The following is a 26,944-nucleotide window of genomic DNA, read 5'->3' as shown; positions in this document are numbered from 1 at the left end:
CAACATCATTATGTATCTTAACTCCTCCATAAGCATGGGGTCTCATCAAATCTTTTGATAGCTGATTTTTGTATGATTTTATTCGGAAAATATTGACTGGGAGCTCATGAAATCGTTCATAGCGTGGAACAAAACAATGGAATAAATACTTCAGTACCTTACAACACAATACCCACACTCTGAAGAGGTCCGTAAGAGGAGTCTGTTATTTAGTTAAATCTCCCAAAATCATTTGATTTGACTTCACCTGTTATTAGACTTTATATTTTTTCGTGTAATTGTTGACGTGTTTTCTGTCGACGTAGTAATAAAAATAGTTTCAGCTTTGTTTCTTTTCCTTTGGATAGCTTTTTTCAAAGTTAGGACGGGGTTCTTAATAATGCCAACATTTGCGGGGGTTTGTCAAACGAGAGTCTGAAAACTAGAGATTCTATTCAGTGTTAATCATCCTCACCTCAGCTGAATAGTCATGAGAGTAGATAATGTAAAGAAGGTATTAGGTGGAATTGACGGTGTACATTAAGCTTTAAGCCCCCATAATGAGTTACAGCCACAGGGGGTAATACATCCATTATGGCTTTTTGCACTTCCACTTTTCTTTTCTCTGAGGGAGGGCGTACTTCCGACTGTTAGCTTGCCTTAATCCCTGCTATGACTTCTTGCCTGCTGGGTTTCAGACAATTAGCTTCTGATTACCTTTTTTTGTCATGTTACAATTTACAGGAAAGATATTTCTAATCTTTCTCTATTTTTGACAAGTATCTTCCTTCTTTACTATGACACAATTTTTCTTTTTGCTTAAAGAACACTTATACTGACATGCAGTTCTGCAAGTACCTTTCTTTATTTTACCCTGTGCTCAGAAGGGATGAGTACTATCGAACCATTTAACTGGGGCATGGCCAGCCCAAGCTGGTATAGAATGGGACAGTATTCCCTGAGTTACGATAGAAAAATAGCCATTGATTTTGAGCAGCAAGCCATTGTCAGAACACATGTTGGTATGACCAGGATTGATGTGATGTTTAGTGTCTCTTTCTGTAATCTAGTCTTCTGACACTTGCTCTCTAGCCTTTTATCGGAAGAATGGACATATCAGCCTGCCTGATTGGCATCACATTCACAAGTGTGCACTCTCGCCACTACTGGCACTCAGTAGCAGCAGTGTGTATGAAATGCATTGCAGAAATTCACCAAAAACCCTTAACTAGCACCTTCGAAACCCATGACCACTTCCATCTAGAAGGGCAAGGGCAGCAGATACATGGGAACACCACCCTCTGCAAGTTCCCCTCGAAGCCACTCACCATCTTGACTTGGGTTAACCTACAGCAAATGCTCTGCAGTGGTTAAAGAAGGCAGCTCACCACCACCTTCTCAACTAGGGATGAACAATAAATGCTGGCCAGCTATTAAACATTGCAACCTTTAAGACTTTCAAGGCTCCAGAGATTTGAGCACGTAAACTTCTAAAAGAAATGTTGAAGTATCATCTTTCAATTGAGATGTTAAACCAACTGTCTTGGATTGTGTAAAGGATTCCATGGGACTATTTGTGGAAGACCTGTTAACTTTCTTCTAGTATCCTGATTAATATTGATCCCTAACAATTTTATCACTGAAACAACTTGATGTTTTCATTGATTATTGTTGTTTGTAGGGTGTTGATGCCAACAACTTGGTTGCTATGTTTTCCACGTTACAACAATGGCTATATTGCAATATTATTTAATTGACTGTAAAGTACTTTGGATTGTCTGCAGATTGTGGAATGCACTATATCAACGGAAATACTTCATTTACAGACTTTTCTTCATAGCGCAGGGCATTGCAAGGATATGATGCATTGGCAGGTTTTAAAAAAAAATTATCTCAGGATGCAAGGCCCGTATTTATTGTCCATTGCTTATTGGCCTTAGGCAGGTGGTGATGAGGCCCCTTCTTGAAGTAGCACAGTCCATGTGGTGTTGATAGACTTAAAATGCTGTTGGATAATAATTTTGAGGAATTTGACTGTGTGACAGTGAAGGGAAAAGCAATCTTGTTCCAAGTCCAGATTTTCCTGTGATTTGGAGGGCTGCAGGTTTAGAAGGTACTGTTAAAGTAGCATTGACAAGCTGCTATAATGCACATTGAAGATGGTACCCACTGCTTCCACTGTGCACAGGAGGTGGAAGGAATGAACATCTGATCAAACAGGTCAGAGCTTGCTTTGATCTGATTCTTTGGATTGTTGGAGCCTTCTCCAGGCAAGTAAAGAATATTTCATCACACTTCTGACTTTCGCCTTCTAGATATTGGACTCTTCCTGGTATTCAGAGGATCATTTATTCATTGCAGAATTCCCAGTCTCTGATCTGCTCTTGAGCCATAGCATTTATGTGGTTGGTCCAGTTAAGTTTCATGTCAGTAATAATTCCCATAATGTTGATGTTGTGAAAATTCAGCAGTGGAAATGACTTGAATGTCAGGGAGAGATGGTTGGATTCTGTACTGAAAACAGCAACTGTTATAGAGGTCACAGTGGGTCAGACAGCATCCATGGAGAGAGAGTAAGCCAACGTTTCAAGTCTAGATGTCTCGTCATCAGAGCTGATTCTCTACTGTTGGTAAGGGCCATCACCTGGCAATTGGGTCATGTAAATGTTACTTGATGCATTATTAACCCAAGAGTGAATGTTATCCAGGTCTTGCTGCATGCTGGTACAGCCATACTTCAGTAGCTGAGGAGTTGGAAATAACACTGGTCACAATGGAGTCATCAGTGAACACCCCAACTTATGACATGTTCAAGTGAAAGTCTTTGAAGCAGTTGAGGGCTTAAATAGCTAGCCTTGAACAACTTCAACTATTTCCCTTATGCTAGGTATGACACCAACTAGTGGTGCATTTTCACTTGATTACCATTAACTTCTGATCCATATCTGTCATGATTTGGATAATGATTCAGGCTTAAAGGCTGAATGCTTCTATTTAACTGTACTTTATCAAGAGTTCCTGCCTCAGAGAGAAAAGAGGAAGAAATTGAGGTTAGAGAATGGGAAGAAATAAAAATGATTTTCTTTTCAGGTTTGCTAAGCCTGGAGGAATTTAAACAACTTAATACAAATGCTTTCCAAACATACCTGCGACAACGCGGGGTGCAGAAGACCGAACTGGTTCGCAACAGCAAACATACGTGGCTGTATCAGGGTGAAGGAGCACATCAGATCTTGAGAGCTATTCGACGTAGGTGAGCTTTCAAATGAAACAAAGAAAGATGTATTGAAGTTCTATCTTTGCCAAGGTTTCTATTGAAACAGGGGTGATAAGCAAGCCAGTAATTTAATTACAGTAGATTTTTATTAAAGAATGTATTTACTTTGGTTGTCATTAACAAATTCCAGATCGTGCAACCTTAAAGTTATTTGATTACCTATCGCGATGTTTATGACTCCAAAGTTTAACTCACTGAAATCATTTTCAGTAGTCTGCTGTTAGTGCTGTGTTGTGGCATTATTGCTAGAGTAATTATAAAAATGTGGTAGCACTCATACCTTCAGCACTAGTTACCCAAGCCAATATGAATGTAAGCAAGTGCCACCTACTTATGACTAGAATAGTGTGACTTTTCCTTTTGTTGATTTGTATTTGCCTTCTCCCCATACTGGTAGGTTCAACACCAGGAACTTATCTCACAATAATTGGGAAGCAGCTGTAGAACTGCAGGCTAACACCTCAGAGTTTCTGCTTGTCTATGCTGCACAGGATAGATATGAGCAGCTCTGATACATTATGCAAGTTCCAGCAATGAAAATCATCCTGTAATGAGAAAGTAATATTAGGCTCCCAATTCAGAACTTGGCAAGTGCAACTATGTTCCCCCAACACAGTTCCATTGATAATGAAATGTGAATTTAAAAGTCACATACATAGCATTAAGACCTGAGTAAATGTGAATGTGGTTGGAAGGGAGCCTGTGGTTATGCAAAGTAATTATCCAATTGTTTGCTTACACTATGGCACATTGCGTTTATAGTAATTGCTTTGACATGCAAATAGAATTGGGTTACTTTCCCTGAATAAAATGTTCAATTAGTTAAATGTAGTATGGAAAGTAACTGTTTCAAGGTATTATTGTTGAGTACCGTCAGAGATAGTTGTGCAGTCTTCTCATAGTAGCTGATAAAATAAGAAACTGTGTAGATCTGACAGCATTCTAGGCTTCTCTATGTTCTCCCCACCATCTTCACCACTGTTTGGGCTGCAGGTCTCTGGGAGCTAGTTCTGGTGTTTATATGCTTTTTATTGCCATTTTATGCCATAATGATGCAGGTGCTTTGAACTGGCTTAGCATTAATTCCGTGCATGTATCATGGCAATCCACGTTCAACAGGTTACAGTATATCACATTAATGGTGGGCTTTATACTCTCCAACTGGAGGACCTTGATTGATTTTGAACTCACAGGCTCAAAGAGGCAATCTTGTTGCAACTTTCCTACCTTCCTTTCAGCTTGAATTTTGCTGAAAAGAGAGCCCATTAGAGCAAACATAAGAACGCTGAACTTCCATTGATTAAAACAATTGCTAGAGAAAAGGCTACTGAATCATTCACAAGTCAGTTCTGGCTGAAAAATTGCCAGTGCAGCCTAGTTAACTTGGTTGTGAATGTATCTATTAACATACTCAGGAGCGTTCAACAAGTGCTGCCCGACTGCAGAATCATGTGTAACATATTTTGTTTTGGGTTTTGCAAGCATGATTGAGTATAGTCCAAACTCTGCTTATTAGCAACAACTGAAGGAATGTGTTCTTTATTTCAATCATCCTGCTGCTTTGACATATAGCGTGTGTACTTGGCATTATACCAGCACTTCATGCATTTTTAAATGCAATTGTAAATTCATACATTTTATGTAATTATGTATTAGCAGTATGTCTTTGTAGACTATGTGGGAAACTGTTAGTAGAATATCCCATTCACATAGAGATGTACAGTATGGAAACAGACCCTTCGGTCCAACCCATCCATGCCGGCTACAGAGTGGTAGCATGAAATGTATTGCTTAACCTGTCATTCATATTTTTGAGATATTTTGCATTTCCAGAATAATTTGAAGTAAAAATCAGCCAGGCTAGTAACTTGGTTCATTTACACCTGTTAGAAGTAATAAACATCATTACACAGTGTCCCATTGTCTACAAACAGAAATGTGACCATGCCTTGAATCTTTTTGACAATAGACAATAGGTGCAGGAGTAGGCCATTCTGCCCTTCGAGCCATGGCTGATCATCCTCAATCAGTATTCTGTTCCTGCCTTATCCCCATAACCCTTGATTCCACTATCCTTAAGAGCTCTATCCAACTCTTTCTTGAAAGTATCCAGAGACTTGGCCTCCACAGCCTTCTGGGCCAGCGCATTCCACACACTCACCACTCTCTGGGTGAAGAAGTTTCTCCTCAACTCTGTTCTAAACAGCCTACACCTTATTTTTAAACTGTGCCTTCTGGTTCAGGACTCACCCATCAGCAGAAACATGCTTCCTGCCTCCAGAGTGTCCAATCCTTTAATAATCTTATACATCTCAATTAGATCCCCTCTCTGCCTTCTAAACTCAAAGGTATACAAGCCCAGTCGCTCCATTCTTTCAATGTAAGATAGTCCTGCCATTCCGGAAATTGACCTCGTGAACCTACGCTGCACTCCTTCAATAGCCAGAATGTCTTTCCTCAAATCTGGAGACCAAAACTGCACACTGTATTCCAGGTGTGGTCTCACCAGGGCCCTGTACAGCTGCAGAAGGACCTCTTTGCTTCTATACCCAATTCCTCTTGTTATGAAGGCCAGCATGCTATTAGCTTTCTTCACTGCCTGCTGTACTTGCATGCTTGCTTTCATTGACTGATCTACAAGAACACCTTGATCTCGTTGTACTGCCCCTTTACCTAACTTGACTCCACTTAGGTAATAATCTGCCTTCCTGTTCTTGCCACCATTAAACTGCATCTGCCATGCATCTGTCCACTCCATAGTTCCCTTTATTCAACTGAAATATTGTCACTTCCGATTGTACCCTCTCCCTTTCAAATTGCAGGTTGAAGCTTATTGTATTATGATCACTACCTCATAATGGCTCCTTCACTTCGAGGTCCCTGATCAAATCTGGTTTGTTGCACAACACCAGATCCAGAATTGCCTTCCCAACTGGTAGGCTCCAGCACCAGCTATTCTAAGAATACATCTCGGAGGCACTCCACAAACTCCCTTTCTTGGGGTCCAATACCATCCTGATTCTCCCAGTCTACCTGCATGTTGAAATCCCCATAACAATGTAGTAATATCTTTGCGACAGGCCAATTTCAGCTCCTGATTCAATTTATACCCTACATCCAGACTACTGTTTGGGGTCCTGTAGATAACTCCCATGAGGGTCTTTCTACCCTTAGAATTTCTCAGCTGTATCCATACTGACTCTCCATCCCCTGATTCTAGGTCCTCCCACGCAAGGGACTGAATATGATTCCTTACCAACAGGGCCACCCGACCCCCTCTGCCAGTCAGTCTGTCCTTACGATAGCACATATAGCCTTGAATATTCATTTCCCAGGCCCTGTCCACTTGAAGCCATGTCTCAGTTATCCTCACAACATCGTAACTGCCAATTTCCAAATGAGCCTCCAGCTCATCCACCTTATTTCTAATGCTTCGTGCATTCATATATAATATTTTTAATTTGTTACTGCCTTCACCCTTCCTATCAATCCCTATTTCACTCAACCTTACGGCATGATCCCTTTTTGAGTTTTCTGCTCCATTGATACCATTGTCTTTCTTGACTTCCCTTGTTCTAACTTTCCCTTCAATTTCCTTCTTACACTTCCAGTTTGTCCCCTCCTCCCCCGCTATTTAGTTTAAACGCAGCTGTGTTGCAGTGGCAAACCTGCCTGCCAGAATGCTGGTCTCCCACCTATTAAGGTGCAACCCGTCCCTCTTGTATAATTTATCCTTACCGCAAAACATACCCCAGTGATCCAAGAATTTAAATCCTTGCTTCCTGCACCAGTTCCCCAGCCACACATTCAAGTCCATTATCTCCCTGTTCCTGGCCTCTCCAGCCCGAGGAACTGGAAGCAAACCGGAGATAACCACCCTGGATGTCCTGCTTTTCAGCTTTCTTCCGAGTTCTCCAAAGTCCCGCTGTAGAATGTCCCTTCTCTTCTTCCCGACATCATTTGCGCCAAAATGTACCACCACCTCTGACTCTTCACCTTCGCCCTTGAGGATTTCCTGCACTCTGTCTGCGATGTCCTTAATCCTGGCACCAGGAAGGCAACACACCATCCTCAAATCCCGCCTGTTGCCACTGAAACCCCGTTCAGTTCCTCTCACTATGGAGTTCCCTATTACTACGGCTTTGTGTGATGTCTGACTCCTCGGCTCTGCCTCCACGCTAACGTTTGATTGGCAGACCTGACCACCTCGCGGACTGGCAGTGTCGTCTGTCTCTACTGTTTCCAAAAGATTCAACCTGTTCCTGACAGGTACTTCCACTGGGGTCTCTTGCACTTGTCTCCTCTCTGCCTTCCCCATCGTTTCCTCCCTTCTACTCTCTTCTGGTATGGTAGGTGTAATAACCTCGCTGAAGGTCCTGTCCAGAAAGATTCCGTTCTCTCGGATGAGCCTGAGGTCATCGAGTTCTTTCATCAGTGCTGTAATATGCTCTATCAGTATCTGCGGGAGCTTGCATTTTCCATGATACCATCTTGGCCGGTCAGAGTTGATTCACCAGTCTGTCAGCATCCTGTTCTCCTGGAGAATAAATAACTGTGATCAGTTGAGATGAGACATTCTTTCATTTGTCCAGACGAGTGAAAGATGAAATATTTCAGCAACATAAGCTCTTCAGCAAGTTTCTGACCTTTTCACTTAATTTTGCAGGCATCAGACATTTGCTGTTCATTTCAGCTGACCCCAAACACCTGGTACTACATAATATCTGGAATTCAATCTGAAAGATTTGTTTAACACCTAACCCCCCCACCAAATGGAATGTCCTTCCAAGCCGAGGTGCTAACGCTAGTTGTAGTGCTTTAAGTCCTTTAACTTAATCCAGCTTCATCAACTGACTGATCAAAATATCCCACCTCAGTATAGTGGTTGACTACTGTGGATTTAGTGCACATCTGGTGTGATGCAGATCCGTGCATATCATGAGAGTTCTAGCTTAAATTCTGCAATTTGCTGTAATTGTATTTGATTAACCGAATCTTGCAACCATCTTAACAACATCTCAACCAGATCAGCACTGAAATTCATTTGTAAATCTCTGAGCAAAATCAGTTGAGGTCTCCATTCACGATCGCTAACCTGTCCTCCAGAAAGTACACTTTGCATATCGAGAGTTCTATGTTTGACTGAGGTGGATTGCTGGTACTCTGCCCAAATTCTCTCATTAAGAATGCTTGCTTTGGCTGTGGATTGATAATCACCATATGCATTCCATTTTTTAGAAAAGAACGCATAAACATGAATAAAATTATGTTGATAACTTCCCAAATGACAAATCAAAATAACTAAAAAGCAAGATTTTAATGTTTTAAAACTATAAAAAAGTTAAAATCCATTAATAGGGGTGGCACGGTGGCACAGTGGTTAGCACTGCTGCCTCACAGCGCCAGAGACCCCAGTTCAATTCCTGCCTCGGGCAACAGTCTGTGTGGAGTTTGCACATTCTCCCCGTGTCTGCGTGGGTTTCCTCCGGGTGCTCCAGTTTCCTCCCACAGTCCAAAGATGTGCAGGTTAGGTGAATTGGCCATGCTAAATTGCCAGTAGTGTTAGGTGAAGGGGTAAATGTAGGGAAATGGGTCTGGGGGCTACTCTTTGGAGGGTCGGTGTGGACTTGTTGGGCTGAAGGGCCTGTTTCCACACTGTAAGTAATCTAATCTAACAGATCAAACATAAATTAATAGGGAAGGAACATACCAAACTAAAGAAAAGATACACTAATTAACTAATGCAATCAAGAAGCATCTTAAAACCACTTTCAATATGTACAGTTCTGAAGGGTGTGTAACTTTGCAGGAACAAATCCAAAGTTACTTTTGGCTCTCCTCCAATCTCAGTTCTTCCTGTCAAGCAAACCTGAAATCACCAGTGTCCTTTGAGATTCATTCCACTCAACCTGAGACTTCTAGATTCAACTTCTACTACATGGCTCACTTTGGCAATTCCGAGTTCCCCATATCTTCAAATATTCTGGCTGTTTTGTCGCCATCCTTTTGAACATAAAACCAACTCCCACTGCATTTCTGTCTGTTAACTCTGTCCTTCTCTACTCTTTCTGCATGTCAAGGGATCTTATACTGTTTTTCTGAGAATTCCTGTAGAAAGACATAAAAACTTGTCATTTGATTTTAATAAGCTTTTGTTTGAGCTTCTTCCCCATGGCCACCAGACCACATGGACATAATTTTGATCTGTGGTGCTTCAAGAATTCTCAAGTTTCCCTTAAGTTAAAGGATGCATTTTGGAAAATAACGTTTTGTAAAGCCCATTACTCATAACAACTGTATAATTTTTAAATATTTTCTCTTGTCAGGGTGATCAGATTGACTCAGTTACCTCCTGAGATAGTAGAGCATAGTGAGCCATTGCAGGTGGTGAAATATGATCAAGGAGGGCATTATCATGCTCACCATGACAGTGGACCAATCTACGCAGAGACCAGCTGCTTCCACACAAAGCTGGTAGCAAATGGATCCACTCCATTAGAAACTTCCTGCCGGTTGGTAACAAATTCAAATAAATAAATGTTTTATTTTATTTTTTTAAAGGTTTAGACAGTCTATTAAAGGAATTATGAGAATGTGGGTAGCTGTAGGAAATTATTGTTTTTCAAAATAAGATGGGAGATTGTAACCAGACAAATAAGAATAATGACGTACTGAGGGAGTACAAAATCAAGAATAAATGCTTGGCCAACAGCTCCCTTTAGAACAAATGATATTGTTGTACAAAACACAAAGAAATGCAGATGCTGGAAATCTAAACAAAAACAGAAATTGCTGGAGAAACTCAGCATGTCTGGCAACATCTGTGCCGGGAACGCAGAGTTTTTGGGTCTAGTGACCTTTCTACAAAAATATTAGTATTGTTACATGATTGACAGTGCTTACAATCAATCCCAAATGAGGTACCCCAATTTATTACAGTTTCTGATGGAATTCCCCAAATCCTTAAACTCGACTGAAGGAGGAATGCGCTGGCTCCTTTCCTTTATTCATCTGCCCCTTTAGTTGACTGTAACAAGTTCCACTTTAAAGGGATCCCTTCGCTGATGGATGTCTTTGTTCAAGCCCAGATTTATTTGTTTTAAATGGAGCCAATTAAACCAGACATTTTTGAGTCGACAAAAAAGTGTTTATTAGTTAAAAGTGAGTTTATTCAAAAGTTGCTAAAAAAAGTAGAAATCAAAGTTCATCACATAGATTCAAAATAGTTGGTGAGTTCAAAGCAAAGATAAAAATTTTAAACAAATTACAGTTCAGTCTCTGAGATCTGTAGGGTAGATGATAGGATGTTGAGGTCATTATGTTGGATGATAACTGAATTGAATGTATTGTCACGTGTACCGACGCACAGTGAAAAGCTTTGTCTTTCAGGCAATACAGACAGATCACAGAGTTAAATAGCATAGCTAAGTAAATAATAGGTAAATGGTGCCTAAAACCGAAACACAGGTCCAGGCGAATGCTAAGAGTTTGTGAGTCTATTCAGTATTATAACAACAGTAGGGTGGAAACCAGAACTATAGCTCAGATAATCATGAGTGAGGAATTGATTTGGAGATTTATGACTTTGCAGGATAGCTGAAAGACTTTTGTCCTGTTTCCACTGTAATTTCACATTTTTTCTGGATTCAAACGGGGAGAGAGACATCCTTTCTCTACCTGCATGGCAGGGGTAACTGGGTTTTCTCAACTGTGTATCTTGCAGCATACACCTTTACCCATTAGTGCACACAACAGGGTTGAAATTGATTTTTAACCTTTACTCTTCTGTATTCTTGAAATAGGAAAACACAAATACTTCTATTATTTGGGACATAGTCTTCAGGAGATACATTTTGCTGCTCTGGTGGGGTTGGGTGACTGGAGAGTAGTCACTGAAGTCACAGCAGATCACAGTTTGTTTTGATGTGTCTCCCACAGTTTTGAAGGATTGTTGTTTGAAGCTTCCTTGGTATTCTCAGGTGTGACATTCAGGTCTTCTCTTCAAACCATTGAATTTACATCAGCAGTAATCTTTTGACTCTATGTACTCTTTTAAAAACAACAATTTGTAATTAAAATTTCGTATGTCCGTAAGTACTTCTGAGTTCTGAACAGTAGTCATGACAGCAGCAAGGATAACTATTTACAGAGCATACAAAGATTTGCTGTTTATTAAGAATACCATAGTCCCTTTGTTCAAACACAGTGGAAGTCTGACAGCACTGCCTTTATTCCTGATGAACGGCTTTTGCCCGAAACATCGATTTCGAAGCTCCTTGGATGCTGCCTGAACTGCTGTGCTCTTCCAGCACCATTAATCCAGCATTAAAGCTAGTTGGAGGGAAAGTGCCTCAGAACTGTTAACTTTGGCACTGTACTATGATGGAAATCAAATTAGCTGCTCTGTATGCACTATGTTCTGGCAGACTGTCTTGATCAGCATTTGATCCAATATCACTTATTTTTACACCAGTACTGAAATGAACATTCTAATCCTGAGGCCCAAATTGAAGTTGGCTGCAGAATACTAATCTGGCCACAATTAGCAGCAAACAAACCCGAAGCTGGGAGCAGAGACACAGTTGGTGCTGAGGCTTGGGGTATGATCATTACTGGGGTTGGAATGAGCAAATAAGTCTTTCTAATCATTCGTTGTCTATTGTGGAGACTTTGCAGACTTTTCAATTTAGGTTGACTGCACCTTTTTTGTTTTTGCCAAGATATTGTGTAAGTGCAAACGTATTGACTAAATGTAATTTCTCCAAGTTTGTGGATGAAATAAAGCTGGCTAGAATGTGAATTGTGAGGAGGATGCAGAAATGTTTCATTGATTTGACAAGTTAATAGAGTGGACAACTGTGTGGTAGATGAACTATAATGTGAATAAATGTCAGGTTTTCCACTTTGGTGGCAAAAACAGGAAGGCAGGTTATTATCTGGATGATTGATAGATTGGGAAAGGGGGAGTCACAATGAGACTTCGATGTCCCTGTATATCATTGCTGAAAGTAAACATGCAAGTGCAGTAGGCAATGGAGAATGCAAATGGTAAATTGGCCATCAGAGCAAGAGGATTTGAATAAAGAAGCAGGGGTGTCTTTTTGCAATTGTACAGGGCCTTGGTGAGACCAAAATTGGAGTGTGGTTAAAAGTTTGAACTCCCTATCTGAGAAAACAATGTTCTGGTTATGGAGGGAGTGCAATGAAGATTTGCTACACTGAACGCTGGGATGGCAGGACTGATGTATGAAGAGAGACTGCATTGATTAGGATTATATTCACTGGCATGTTGGAGAATGATGGGAGTTCTAGAAATCTATAAAGTTCTACAAGGGCTAATAGGGTAAACATAGCAAGGATGTTCTTGAGGACCAGGAACCAGGGTCTGAATCCAAAGAAATTGGATAGACTATTTAGGACTGAGACTAGGAGAAATTTCTTCACCCAGAGAGTGGTGAGCCTATGGAGTTCCCTGCTACAGAAAGCAGTTGAGGCCAAAACATTGAATGTCTTCAAGAAGGATCAAATAATATGGTGAGAAAGCAGGACCAGCATGCTGAGTCAGATGAAAACAAAAACTGCTGGAAATCACAGCGGGACAAGCAAAATCCACGGAGAAGGAGCAAGCTAGAGTTTAGATGACTCTTCATCAGAGGTCTAATGATTATTAGCTTGCTGTCTCTTTATGGATGTTGCCTGACCTGCTCTGATTTCCAGCATCTTTTGTTTTCCGTGCAGATTCCAGCAGCTGCAGTAATTTGTTCCTACTGAGTTAGATGATCAGCCATGATCATGTTGAATAGTGGAGTAGGCCCAATGGCCTACTCTTGTTCCTATTTTCAATGTTTCTATATATGTGCTGACTTCCTTCTTAATCCTCACTCCACCTTCAACCTTTTTTCTGTTCTAGGTATGTGACAGTGCTGTTTTATTTGAACAATGTTTCTGGAGGAGGGGAAACTGCTTTTCCTGTAGCAGACAACAGAACGTATGATGAACTGGTAAGGGGAAAAAATAATTATTTACTTTATTGACGAGTCATTGTGTTACATAAACAGTGTGTGGTGAGCAGATAGTCAGCCAATTAGCATCCACGAAGCACATATTACTATAGGTCGAACCTATGAGGCAAACAGTGGCCTTTGCTGCTGTACTTTCTATTCAGTAGGATTCTGCACTTTTATTGATCAAATTATTAGTCACATCCTAAAATGAGTGCTGTGACCAGGTCTTCGGTTTGTATATTCTACCCTTTGTTTAAAATTATGTAGTCTGTCATTACAGTGCGTTCCACAGTAACCAAGCAGCAACCACTCATTGCCAAAGTGATCATCACATGTGGTTATGATACCTTCCTCACTTTTGTGACCCAGAGATGGAGATGCTTCTGAACCACTGAGGGAATCTGTTCATTATCTCTACAGAATGCAATGGATAGATGATCAAGAGCCAGTCTGCCATCCTTCAGTCTTAAAGAACTTCACAGAAGTTATACTTGTCACTGAGAAAGAAAGCATTTTTCAGTGTCCGATGTCTCAAATATTTTTACAGGCAATAAAATACTTTAGAGGTTTAGTTTAAATTTGCAACTTAAGAATTGATGATGTGATGTTTAAATTAACAAATGTTCATCACTTCCTTACATCCTCTTTACCAGACATAGTCCTGAGTATTGCAAAGTTGTGAATTAGTCTTTTTGTATTTTTTTTAAAATCTGATATAGTATTTAAATCTAAATCCACTGAATCTTTACTTCAATTATTAAATTTTAATGTATTAATTAGGGAGTAATATAGCATATGGCATACATCAACTCAAATGTTTTTCCTACATTTTTCACTAGTCACTCTAGATAGTGCTATCCTTGACTGAAATTATTAACAGTGTCGGTTTTTTTGCCTTGAGAAATCTTGGTGAAAAGCCAAGGACAGAAGTGCAGTGTAGTACCAAGGGTGAAATCCATAGAAGGTAGGGATAAGCTGGTGGTTAGAGAATGACTGTTTGGGAGGAATGAGGGTGACGAGATGTCCCATAGTTCTTGAGGCCCTGAAGTGGACTTGTACAAAAAAAAAGAGAGGAAAGACTTATATATCAACTCTTGCAACACCAGGACATTCCAATGCACACGATAGCCTATATGAAGTGCTAGAAATGTGACAGCCAATTTGCAATGAGCAACATTCTATGTAGATACAGTGATGTCTGGTCTTTATAGCAATCTGTTTTAATAATGTTGGTTGACAGGCATATATTTGCCAAGAAACCAGGGAGAACACCCCAGGTCTTCAGAATTGTTCAGTTGGAATTTTTATTTCCATCTGAGAAGCTTGAAAGAACTTTGCTTTGATATCTCATCTGAAAAAGAGCACCTCCAGTGGTGTGGTGTGGTATGGTGTGGTGCTCCTCAATACTGCGCTGGGGCAGCAGTCTAGATTATGTCTTGAGATCTTGGAAATGGAACTTGATTAAGAGGCAAGAGGGTTACCAACTGACTGGCACTCAACATGAAGTAGTGATCAGCACAATAAAGATGTAGTGAGGAGGAAGCATGTGTAAGATGATGAAAATAATGAGAAAATAAGGAAAGGTCAAAAAAAATTGGTGAGAGAATAAGAAAGACCTGACAGTATTTCTGTTCTTATGATAGCAAAATACAGAATCAAAGACTGATCTTGATCAGATGGGCTGATGGGTCTAGGAGTGGCAGATAGAGTTTAGTTTACATAACTGTGAGGTGCTGCATTTTGGAAAGGCAAATGAGGCAGGACTTATACTCTTAATGGTAAGGTCCTGGGGAGTGTGGCTGAACAAACAGACCTTGGAGTGCAGGTTCATAGCTCCTTGAAAGTGGAGTCACAGATATGTAGGATAGTGAAATTTAGTATGCTTCCTTTATTGGTCAGTGCATTGAGTATATTAGTTGGAAAGTCATGTTGTGCCTGTACAGGATGTTGGTTAGGCCACTGTTAGAATACTGGGTACAATTCTGGTCTCCCTACTATAGGAAGGATATTGTGAAACTTGAAAAGGTTCAAGGATGTTGCCAAGGTTGGAGGGTTTGAGCTATAGGGCGGGACTAAATAGACTGGGACTATTTTCCTGGAGGCTGAGGGGTGAACTTTTTGAGGTTGATAAAATTGTGAGAGGCATGGATAGGGTAAATAGACAAGATTATTCCCCCTTGGTGGGGGATGCCCAAAACAAGAGGGCATAGGATTAAGCTGAGAGGGGAAATATTTAAAAAGAATCTAAGGAGCAACTTTTTCATGCAGAGGGTGGTGCGTGTATGAAATGAGCTGCCAGAGGAAGTGGTGGCAGCTGGTATGATTTCAATATTTAATGGATACAGAACTGGCTCAAAGATAGAAGACAGAGGGTGGTGGTGGAGGGTTGTTTTTCAGACTGGAGGCCTGTGACCAGTGGAGTGCCACAAGGATCGGTGCTGCGTCATTTATATAAATGATTTGGATGTGAGCATAAGCGGTAGTTAGTAAGTTTGCAGATTACACCAAAATTGGAGGTGTAGTGAGTGACAGCGAAGAAGGCTACCTTAGATTACAACAGGATCTTGATCAGATGGGCCAATGGGCTGAGAAGTGGCAGATGGAGTTTAATTCAGATAAATGCGAGATGCTGCATTTTGGGAAAGTAAATCTTACTTGGACCTATACACTTAATGGTGAGGTCCTAGGGAGTGTTGCTGAACAAAGAGACCTTGGAGTGCAGGTTCATAGCTCCTTGAAAGTGGAGTCACAGGTAGATAGGATAGTGAAGAAGACTTTTGGCATGCTTTCCTTTATTAGTCAGAGTATTGAGTACAGGAGTTGGGAGGTCATGTTGCGGCTGTACAGGGCATTGGTGAGGCCCCTGTTGGAATATTGCATGCAGTTCTGGTCCCCTTACTATCGGAAAGATGTTGTGAAACTTGAAAGGATTCAGAAAATACTTACAAGGATGTTGCCAAGGTAGGAGGATTTGAGCTATAGGGAGAGGCTGAACAGGCTGAGTCTGTTTTCCCTGGAGCGTCGGAGGCTGAGGGGTGGCCTTGTAGAGGTTTACAAAATTCTGAGGGGCATGGATAGGATAAATAGGCAAAGTATTTTCCCTGGGGTCAGACAGTCCAGAACTAGAGGGCATAGGCTTAGGGTGAGAGAAGAAAGATATAAAAGAGACCTAAAGGGGCAGCTTTTTCACACAGAGGGTGGTACATGTATGGAATGAGCTGCCAGAGGAAGTGGTGGAGGCTGGTACAATTGCAACATTTAAAAGCCATTTGGAGGGGTATATGAATAGGAAGGGTTTGGAGGGATATGGGCCGGGTGCTGGCAGGTGGGACTAGATTGAGTTGGGATATCTGGTCGGCATGGACGGGTTGGACCGAAGGGTCTGTTTCCATGCTGTACATCTCTATGACTAAAAAGAATCTGGATGGGTACATAAATAGGAAGGGTATAGAGGGATATGGGTCAAGTGCTGGCAAATGGGATAATTTAGGATACCTGGTCGGCATAGACGAGTTGGAGGGAAGTGCCTGTTTCCACACTGTATAACTGTATGACTATGAATCAGTTGGTAAAGCAGAACATCATGTTGTATGTAGTTTGCTTTTGTATTTCTGCTATGTCGAGCAATATCATTCCCATTAGCTCTTCCAACAAAACAGGAGTAAATTGAATGTCTCAGACTGTGCAGGCTTGTATCTATTCCCCCCAACCCCACGCCCCTCCCATTTATCTCTCCACCCCCTAAGCTCACAGCGTCATTCTGATGAAGGGCTTTTGCCTGAAACTTTGATTCTCCTGCTCCTCGGATGCTGCCTGACCTGCTGTGCTTTTCCAGCACCATATTCTCAACTCTAATGTCCAGCATCTGAAGTCCTCACTTTCACCTTGTAAGCCAAGGGTTTTATACCATTGTATCATTATGTTAGCACTTCATTGGCAGCTGTCCACATTGCTTGCGACCCTTGTGCCACACAACATTTGCACAGTGCTAAGTCTCTCACAGTGGGATTTAGAGGAGATATATTAGATTTCCTTCAAAATATATTTAGTGTTGTATCACCATGCTGAACTTCTTCTGAATTTATTCCAATTTTTTCATAAACTTACTTAAATATTATCAGGAAGGAGGGAAATTTGATTCAAACCTTTGCATATCTTAATAGCAAGACATTTTACAAGTGTAGAGTTTCAACTTTGGGCACAATTATACTGGTTAGATTTCCATAAAAATGCGTGATTTAATCAGAAGCATAAAATTCTTTTCAAGTCTGTATTTTGTTTTTATGTAGTTGTAGGATGTGGGCATCACTGGCTGGGCCAGCATTTATTGCCCATCCCTAATTTCCCTTGAGAAGGTGGTGGTGAGCTGTCTTCTTGAACCACTGCAGCCCATGTGCTACAGGTCGACCCACAATACTGTTATGGAGGGTATTTCAGGATATTGGCCCAGTGACAGTGAAGGAACAGCAATATATTTCCAAGTCAGGATACTGAGTGTCTTGGAGGGGAACCTGCAGCTGGTGGTGTTCCTGTGTATCTGCTGCCCTTCTCCTTCTAGATGGAAGTGGTCACGGAATTGGAAGATGCTGCCTGAGGATCTTCAGTGAATTTCTGCATTGCATCTCATAGACAGTATACACTGCTGGTACTGAGTGTCAATGGTGGAAGGAGTAGATGTTGTGGGTGTGATGTCAATCAAGAAGGCTGATTTATCATAGATAGTATCAAGCTTCTTGAGTGTTGTTAGAGCTACATCCATCAGAAAAGTGGGGAGTATTCCATCACAGTCCTGACTTCTAGGAGAAAGTGAGGACTGCAGATGCTGGAGATCAGAGCTGAAAAATGTGTTGCTGGAAAAATGCAGCAGGTCAGGCAGCATCCAAGGAGCAGCAGAATCGACATTTCGGGCATAAGCCCTTCTTCAGCTTATGCCCAAAACGTCAATTCTCCTGCTCTTTGGATGCTTCCTGACCTGCTGCGCTTTTTCAGCAACACATTTTTCAGTCCTGACTTCTGCCTTGTAGATGATGTAGGTAAAAACAATGACTGCAGATGCTGGAAACCAGATTTTGGATTAGTGGTGCTGGAAGAGCACAGCAGTTCAGGCAGCATCCGAGGAGCAACAAAATCGACGTTTCGGGCAAAAGCCCTTCATCAAGAATAAAGGCAGAGAGCCTGGCACGTGGAGAGATAAGCTAGAGGAGGGTGGGGGTGGGGAGAAAGTAGCATGGAGTACATTAGGTGAGTGGGGGAGGGGATGAAGGTGATAGTTCAGGGAGGAGAGGGTGGAGTGGATAGGTGGAAAAGAAGATAGGCAGGTAGGACAAGTCATGGGGACAGTGCTGAGCTGGAAGTTTGGAACTAGGGTGAGTTGGGGGAAGGGGAAATGAGGAAACTGTTGAAGTCCACATTGATGCCCTGGGGTTGAAGTGTTCTGAGGCGGAAGATGAGGCGTTCTTCCTCCAGGCGTCTGGTGGTGAGGGAGTGGCAGTGAAGGAGGCCCAGGACCTCCATGTCCTCAGCAGAGTGGGAGGGGGAGTTGAAGTGTTGGGCCACAGGACGGTGTGGTTGATTGGTGCGGGTGTCCCGGAGATGTTCCCTAAAGTGCTCTGCTAGGATGCATCCAGTCTCCCCAATGTCGAGGAGACCGCATCGGGAGCAACGGATGCAATAAATGATATTAGTGGATGTGCAGGTAAAACTTTGATGGATGTGGAAGGCTCCTTTAGGGCCTTGGATGGAGGTGAGAGAGGAGGTGTGGGCGCAGGTTTTGCAGTTGAGGTACATGCTCTGGGGAGTCAGGAGGTAAGTTACTTTATGCAGTATTTCTAGCCTCTGACTTGCTCATGTAGCTGCTGTGCTACTATAGTGAGTCCAGTTGGGTTTCTGGTCAATGCTACCCTCTGGGTGTTGATAGTGGAGGATTCAGTGATGGTAACACCATTGAATGTCAACCGCAGTAGACTGTCTCTTGTTGAAGATGGTCATTACCTGACATTTGTGTGGCGCGAATGTTATTAGCCATTTGTCAGCCCAAGCCTAGATATTGTCCAGATCTTGTTGCATTTGAACATGAATTGCTTCAGTATTTGAGGAGTTACAAATGGTCCTGAACATTGTGCAATCATCGGTGAACATCCCCACATCTGACCTTATAAAGGAGGGAAAGTCATTGCTGAAGTAGCTGAAGATATTTTGGATACTACCCTGAGGAATTCCTGCAGAGATGACTTGGTGCTGAGATGTCTGACTTCCAGCAACTAGAACCATCATCCTATATGCCAGGCATGACTCCAACCAGTGGAGAGTTTGCCCCTTATTCCTAATGAGACCAATTTTGCATGTCTCCTTGATGCAGTGTATTAGTACAATAGAACAGAATCATTATCTTTCTTGACTATTGCTGGAAAAATATGCCAAAAGCTTTGTCTTGCGCTCATCAAGACAATTTCCAAGAATACCTGTGTATGGGAGAATAGTGTTTCCGTACTGTTAGAGAAGAGCATGCTGGTTGGTTGGCAAGCAGACTCCATTTGGTGGAGGGGTTGCCGTGAGGAAGCACCAGTTAGATGATAGCTAATATTTTATTTCTATTAAAAAAGTTATTGATGTACTTAAGAAAAGTCACCTGACATAATTTTATTAATTTAGCTGAAAATGGATTGAAAACTACAAGTATTTCTGTTAGGAATGTCTTGTTCTCTTATTGCAAGCAATCTGATTTTAAACTGCTAAATCTTATTTTTTCAATTCCAACCAAACCATTTTCTAGTTTCACTCTGTGCATCGTCATTTTTGTTGTAAATGTAGTAGCTTTTAACATTTAAAAACTTAGCAGATGTACCAGCTATTGCCTGGGTGCCTGCATAAAAATGCATTTGAAGGACCTCCTTGACTGGGCACTTATAACTTGTCATGCTCATCATTTTGATTTTTATTGTTTTTTTGGATGGTCCTGGGTTTGGTTGAATTGATTTGTAAATAGCATTAACAGGTCAAAGGAACCCTCATTCCACTTGATGTTTCTGGGTTTCTGAGGTCCACTGCATTAACTTAGCTGGTTTCACCTGAGGTTGGGCGAATAAAACTAGTGGAAACTCTACCCTAATAATTGTAGGTTTATCAAAATGTCAAGGAAAAATATTTTAATGTAAAATTAGTACAGTGGCTTTGCAACACAGCTGGCATTTCCAAAGTTTTATCCTGTTGTAAGCCTCTTATTATTTAGGCTTGCCTGCTGATTTGAAAAATCCATTCCTGATGATCTCGAACTGAACCAAAAACACTCCGACGCTGCTATGTGACTGTTGAGCTAAAGAGGAGATTATCAGCCACGTAGCTTCAGGTCTGATCACTCTCCATCCATCTGGTTCTGGAAAAGATCTCCATTAAGATGCTGTGTTAACACAGGACTGAGATCATCTATAGTTATTGAATAGTATTCATAAGGAGCCGCTGTGGGAGAAAGTACTGACAGGCTGTTAACTCCCATGTAATCAGATTGTGTCATTAGTTCCCAGTATTGCACTTCATAACAAGGAAAATGGGGGGAAGCCTTTGATACTATAGCACTAACTATAAATTCAGCTGTCCACCAATAAATGATAAACTGCTGGCATTTTTGCCAACATTGTATTCAGTGTGCAGTTGACTCTTTGTATTAAAGCAAGTTCAATTTCAAATAATCACTACAGATAATTTATATTGGATTCTAAGAACTAAAGAACTGTGCTCTTTGCTCTGACTCTTTCCTCAGTCTTTAATCCAGAATGACGTGGATTTACGAGATACACGGAGAAACTGTGACCAAGCCAATCTGTTGGTGAAGCCTTTGCAAGGCACTGCTCTCTTCTGGTACAACTACCTCTCTGATGGTGAAGGTACTCAGACCAATTTGGCCATGCATTTGTTTATATTTGTTTATATTTACAAGAGAAGGAAGTAAGATTTACCAAAGTACTTTGCAATTAAAAATATGCCCTTTCCTAGTTCCTGGGAAATAATTATTGGTGCATTATTCTGAAATGGTTGCTTGTGAAGTGCAATTAAAAACTAATTTGGGAGGATCTCCTGTCTGCCTAATGGATAGTTGTTCTGTCTGTTGTGGCTAGATTAAAAATGCTGTGCCCCCTGAGTTAGGACAGGCAAAAAAAACCAATCAAACTGTGTTTTATCATAATTTATTTGATTTTTTTAATACACTGTTTTACCTCATTAGGGTCTGTCATAGAGTACATAAAGGTAGCTCTTGACATTTGGAATGAGTAGAATTTAGTTCCAATAAAAACAAAGAAAACCTATAAATCTCAGCAAATTGTGCAGTTTCTGTAAAGAAAAATAGAGTTAACACTGCAGGTCAATAATCTTTCATCAGAATCTGAAAGAAAGTGAAAATGTTAGTCTTTAAACCACTGGAAAAGAAGAGGAAGCAGGAAGATCAAGGATTTAGTGAAAACTAAGGAACAATAAATAACAGAATTGTTGCTTTTTAGTTTTTTGTACTCCTTAGGCCCCTTTTTCAGCAGTAGATACTGTTAATCCCAACTCTGTTTCCATGTTACGTAACCACAGCAGGTAAGGGCCATGGTAGACCTGTGTTAGTTGCCTTTTTTTCTCCCTCCGTTTTCTATTATTTGTTTGTGGTGCATATTTCAGCATGCTCGAAACTATTTAATGTCAGTCTGCTTCGAGTTTAGGGCTCTAAGGTGTGCAATCTTGATGCTGTTGTACCCTCTACTTCAGGCTCCCTGTCTTTGACAGTCATCTTCTTTCAATGGCAACAAGGATTATATTTCATTCCTCAAGGTTCAGAACTAGAAACTTCTAAAGCGTGGTGCTAATTGTTTTCTCCCAACTCTTGCAGGCTGGGTGGGTGAACAGGATGAGTACTCGTTACATGGTGGCTGCGTTGTCACCAAAGGGACCAAATGGATTGCCAACAACTGGATCAACATCGACCCAGATGTGCAGCGTCAAATTCAGTTCCAACAGGCAGTTTCCAAATACACACATGAAGAAGCTCCTGCAGAGTGGGCAGTTGATAACATTTATAAAGACTTGCATGTAGAACTGTGAATGTGTTCCAAAACAGAATGTCTTTGAATGCTTAATGTGGACAAACTTCCCTTTTTTATTTGTCCATCCGCAATCAGGGTTTAGAGAGAAAATATGTTGTGATCAATTGCCTTCAGTCATTGAATGTGTAACTTTACCTTCAGCTTCCAATGGGTGAATACTGGCAGGCTGTTTGACTGCATGTTGCATCACAGCCCAGCCTGATCCTGTCCCTGCCTGACATGCGCTTCAGAACACGGATCAGTGGCTAATGATTAGAAGTGGCACCAAGCCATTTTGTTTTTATTACTTTATTCTTTCTATTTCACCCTTAATCTGCCCTGCCCTGGCCAAGAATATGGGCAGGCATTTGAACTGCTCAGATAACTCCTGTTTAAAGATGAGTTATTTTTCATTTGTTCAAACAGAGGATCACACCTAAAATAGTATGATAGTCCAGTGCAATTGCTGAGTTGATGCTATGTATTTCCAGAATCCTGTTTTAAATTTTGGATTTCCCAGCATTTGTGCCTTCCTTATTCAATTCTTATGACCATTCTTACTTCTTTCTTTTGACAATACATCTCAAATCTACTCAACCAGTCCATTTAAAGCTTTTAGGAGGATTATTGAGCCCTATAAACCAAGAAAGTCCGAGCTTAAATCTCTTTTCTATGCTGAATTCACTAATCTGTCAAGATGGTGATGGGGAGCTGTCAGTCATTTGGAGTGAATACCTCCTGATTATGAGATTTGAGTGTCTTACTAGGCAAAGAGAAAGTATTAGATTTGATTGTAATGGTTTTGATTGTTGAATCTTGCCAACAAATGCTAAGCTCAGGAGAAGAATGGCTACTTGGACCAGGGACTAAATGGCAGAGAGTGCTTCTGGAGCCACATTTCAACAAATAATCAGGACCTTCAGGAGAGCAGAAGAGAAATAATAGCTTTTTTTGAAATAACATAGTGACATGACCATTTGGAGCTGCTTTCAATAAAACTCAACTGTGGGGCTCCATCTTACTCCCACTCAACACTGTCTTGAAGATACACAGTCAGACTAAATACCCACTATCATCTCATCCAAACAGCCAAACGATCGATCACTCCATCATCAACAAATGGTTTTAATCAGAGGAACAATCAGAACTGATTCTGATATGGCTCTTTATAGATGACTAGAAATACACAATCCAGCAAGCTGCACTGAATAGTCCTGAATCTTGATTGTTAATCTGTCCACCCAAACTTTCAACACAGACCAGTGGTCAAATCTGACCTTTTATGGAACTTCATGATTTCGTACTGCATAACGAGGTACATTCGCCCATAAGTTGAAAAGTGTGATGCTGGAAAAGCACAGCCAGTCAGGCAGCATTGGAGGAGCAGGAGAATTGATGTTTCAGGCATAAGCCCTTCATCAGGAATGAGGCTTGTGGGCTGAGGGGATCTTCCGCCTTGGGATCCTCCAACCACACGGGATCAATGTGGATTTCACCAGTTTCCTCATTTCCCTTCTCCCCACCTTATCCCAGTCCCACCCTTCCAACTCGGCACCGCCCCCTTGACCTGTCCTACCTGTCCATCTTCCTTCCCACCTATCTGCTCCACCCTCCTCTCTGACCTATCACTTTCACCCCATTCTCATCTACCTATCACATTCCCAGCTACCTACCCCCAACCCCAACCCTCTCCCATTTATCTCTCAGCCTCCTTGGCTCACAAACCTCTTTCCTGATGAAGGGCCTATGCCTGAAACGTTGATTCTCCTGCTCCTCGGATGCTGCTGACCTGCTGCGCTTTTCCAGCACCACACTTTTCAACTCAGATCTCTAGCATCTGCAGTCCTCACTTTCTCCACATTCACCCATAAGCCTCAGGAACGACTATAGAACTACTAAGTGACCATTTCTTGAATTTAACCAATAGTTTCTCAGACAACTAGGAGTCATCTATGATGCAAAGAAGAGCATCATAGGTATCAAAATATAAAGCATTTTGTTTCGCAACATGTTAGGTTGATAGGAAACAAGGTGATAGTTTTATTCTTTCATCTACATCTTTTTTTCCCTCTCAAGTAAGTGGTCACTTCCATTCAAGGGCTGAACAGCAGCTGAGGTAGGAAGGGAAGAATTTCTCTGTAGATGCTGCCTAAGTTCATCCTATTGTGGCAAATAAGTTAGTTTGATTGTCATACCTGGATGTAAACTGAAAGCTGCAGTATTAGAATGTTATAGCACTGCCATAGGACCCTCGCCTTCTCTTCACAGTTCCTTTCAATATTTGTTTTGTTTTGAGATTAACTCCTTTCCCTTTCATTTTCTGTCATCCTCCTCTCCTGATGTTGCTTCGTGCTAGAGTTTGATTCCACGGTCAGGTCATCCCCAACAACTCATCCAAATAGCCATGACTCATTTGGTGAGCCTGGACAATATGTGTCAACAGACTGATGCACAACAGAGGGCATCTTGGCTGAGTGAAGTCCTGATCCATCCTCTCCTACTGTCCACTTTCCAATATTAGAAGAGAGAGCAGGAGTAGGCCAGTGAGTCTCTTGAGTCTGCACAATACCCTGCAAAAAAGACACAGAATGCTGGAGACACTCAGCAGGTCTGACAACATCTGTGGTGAGAGAAGCAGAGTTAACCTTGATCCCAGCATGACTGTTCTTCAGTAACCCTCCACCCTGGTTATCTGGCATCAAATTACAAAGTGTCCCTTAATATTATCCCTGACGTTTGGCCATCCTGGTAGTATTAAATGCAACTAGTTTCATGTAATGTATGAAACCACAAGAAGCCAATTAAGCTTATCAATATAATTTTCTTAGGCTGGGCACCACAATTTCAGACAGAGTTGTCCATTCTCTGCTGCATTCACTTTAAGTACATGCTTCAGGCTGGTCATTATCTGTTGTCATACTATTACCATGTTCTTTACGCAAGCATTTAGGGTTTCCTCAGAAATAGTAAATAGGAGAACTTTCCCCTTCTTTGTCCAGATGTAGCTATTTGAATTACACAACCTGGCTTCATTATAACTACGGTAAGTAAATTTCCTGCTCACGTGATGCTGAGCTGTAATAACCCGGGGCAGATACTTGGTCTGCAATGATGTTAACCAATCTTGACCAAGGTGGTAATTTGATAAAAATGTTCTGAGTGAGCCTGACCTGGAGAGAAAAGAAGAATGTTCAGCCACTTATCCTGGTCACTAATTAGTGATCATTTCTAGAAAGGAAACATGGGGAGTGGATTTCAGTTAAGAACAATTAAAAACATTAACCCTAACCCTAAAGATTTTCTACCCACCTGACCTTGTTTTTAGAAATTGCTAATCATCTCTTTCAATCACAGGGATTCCCCGCCAGCACATCCAGATTCACTATTTCTTTGAGATTTTGAGCCAGATTAGATGGACTTCTCCTGCTATCTTTCAAATCTTCAGAAAGTTTTACTAATGTGGCATTTCCTTCTTCAGGATGATATTTAATTTTCCAAAATGTAGTGTCTGTACTGGTTCTTTCAAGCTCTTGGGAGTTTTTTTAGAATATGAATCGAATTAACTAGATATTAATTTTGAGACTGTTACCTGCCACCTTCCTTGCGCTGAAGTAAGACTCATTATGGAGGGGTATGGGGAGGAGTGAATGTTTAGAGGTGTATAATGTTTAGAGGTGAAAATCAGCTGTCAGAATTCTGGGATAAACAGAGGTGGCAACAAACAGCCCAGAACATGGAACAACCTCTTCGACTGTGGGATGATTCTGTAAAAATGTAGGAACATTGCTTACCCTGAACGTTACAGCAATATAAAGAGTAGCAAATAACCACAGACTCTAGATTTGCAAGTTGGACAGTTAGTCAATATATTTTTGTACCTGGGCAAGTTCATATAAACAGTCACGGGACATTGAGCTATTTGGTTTGGAGTCTTTATTTTGTTTCCCCTCCGTTCCTGAATCCTGATTTCTAGGCTCTTGTGCAGTTCAGATATATCCATAAGCTATTCAGCAACGGAGGGAATCCCATCTAATCTTGATCCTGTTCTTAACTTATTTCCACATGTGCATATTTTCTAGTGATCAAAAGGAGGTAGCAGTTGTGTATCGCACCCCCACACCTCGAAAACAAAAGCTTTTGCTCTTTGCAAAAACTTCCAATGCTGGTCTGATGTGGAGGAACCGGTGTTGGACTGGGGTGGACAAAGTTAAAAATCACACAACACCAGGTTATAGTCCAACAGGTTTATTTGGAAGTACTAGCTTTCAGAGCACTGCTCCTTCATCGGGTGGCTCCTTCACACAGCTACCTAATGAAGGAGCAGCGCTCCGAAAGCTAGTACTTCCAAATAGACCTGTTGAACTATAACCTGGTATTGTGTGATTTTTAATCAAGTGCTGGTCTGATTTGAGCTTCTTATAGCCAGGAACCTGAAGCTTGAACCTTATATTTGTTTCCTGTCATACTGCATTTTCTCACTGAATGTGTGTTGAATTGACCTTTTTTCACTGGAGCAGTACTACAGTTAATGTGTTTGTCAGCTATACAGTATTGGATCGGGAATGAGACTGAAGGAAATTGTAGATTTGGCATGTCTACATTATGTTACCGTAAAACACAGGCAAAAA

General features: G+C 41.2%; 1 protein-coding gene across 2 annotated transcripts in view; it reads left to right on the top strand.

Annotated features, from left to right (window-relative positions):
- Positions 1-26,590, top strand: part of p4htmb (prolyl 4-hydroxylase, transmembrane b) — a 70,367-nt gene extending 43,777 nt beyond the window's left edge. Inside the window, exons 5-9 of one of the 2 annotated variants that reach the window (XM_072581831.1) lie at positions 3,070-3,232; positions 9,583-9,768; positions 13,167-13,257; positions 21,017-21,140; positions 22,124-26,590. In XM_072581831.1, coding sequence (XP_072437932.1) covers positions 3,070-3,232; positions 9,583-9,768; positions 13,167-13,257; positions 21,017-21,140; positions 22,124-22,335 — 776 coding nt within the window. In that variant the 3' untranslated portion in view covers positions 22,336-26,590. The remainder of the gene's footprint in view (positions 1-3,069; positions 3,233-9,582; positions 9,769-13,166; positions 13,258-21,016; positions 21,141-22,123) is intronic. The other variant, XM_072581832.1, reaches the window with a different exon arrangement.
- The last annotated feature ends 354 nt before the right edge of the window (positions 26,591-26,944 follow it).

Source organism: Chiloscyllium punctatum, chromosome 12 (genome assembly GCF_047496795.1).
Source record: "Chiloscyllium punctatum isolate Juve2018m chromosome 12, sChiPun1.3, whole genome shotgun sequence".
Lineage (NCBI taxonomy): Eukaryota > Metazoa > Chordata > Chondrichthyes > Orectolobiformes > Hemiscylliidae > Chiloscyllium > Chiloscyllium punctatum.
This window is presented reverse-complemented; position numbering and strand designations above follow the sequence as displayed.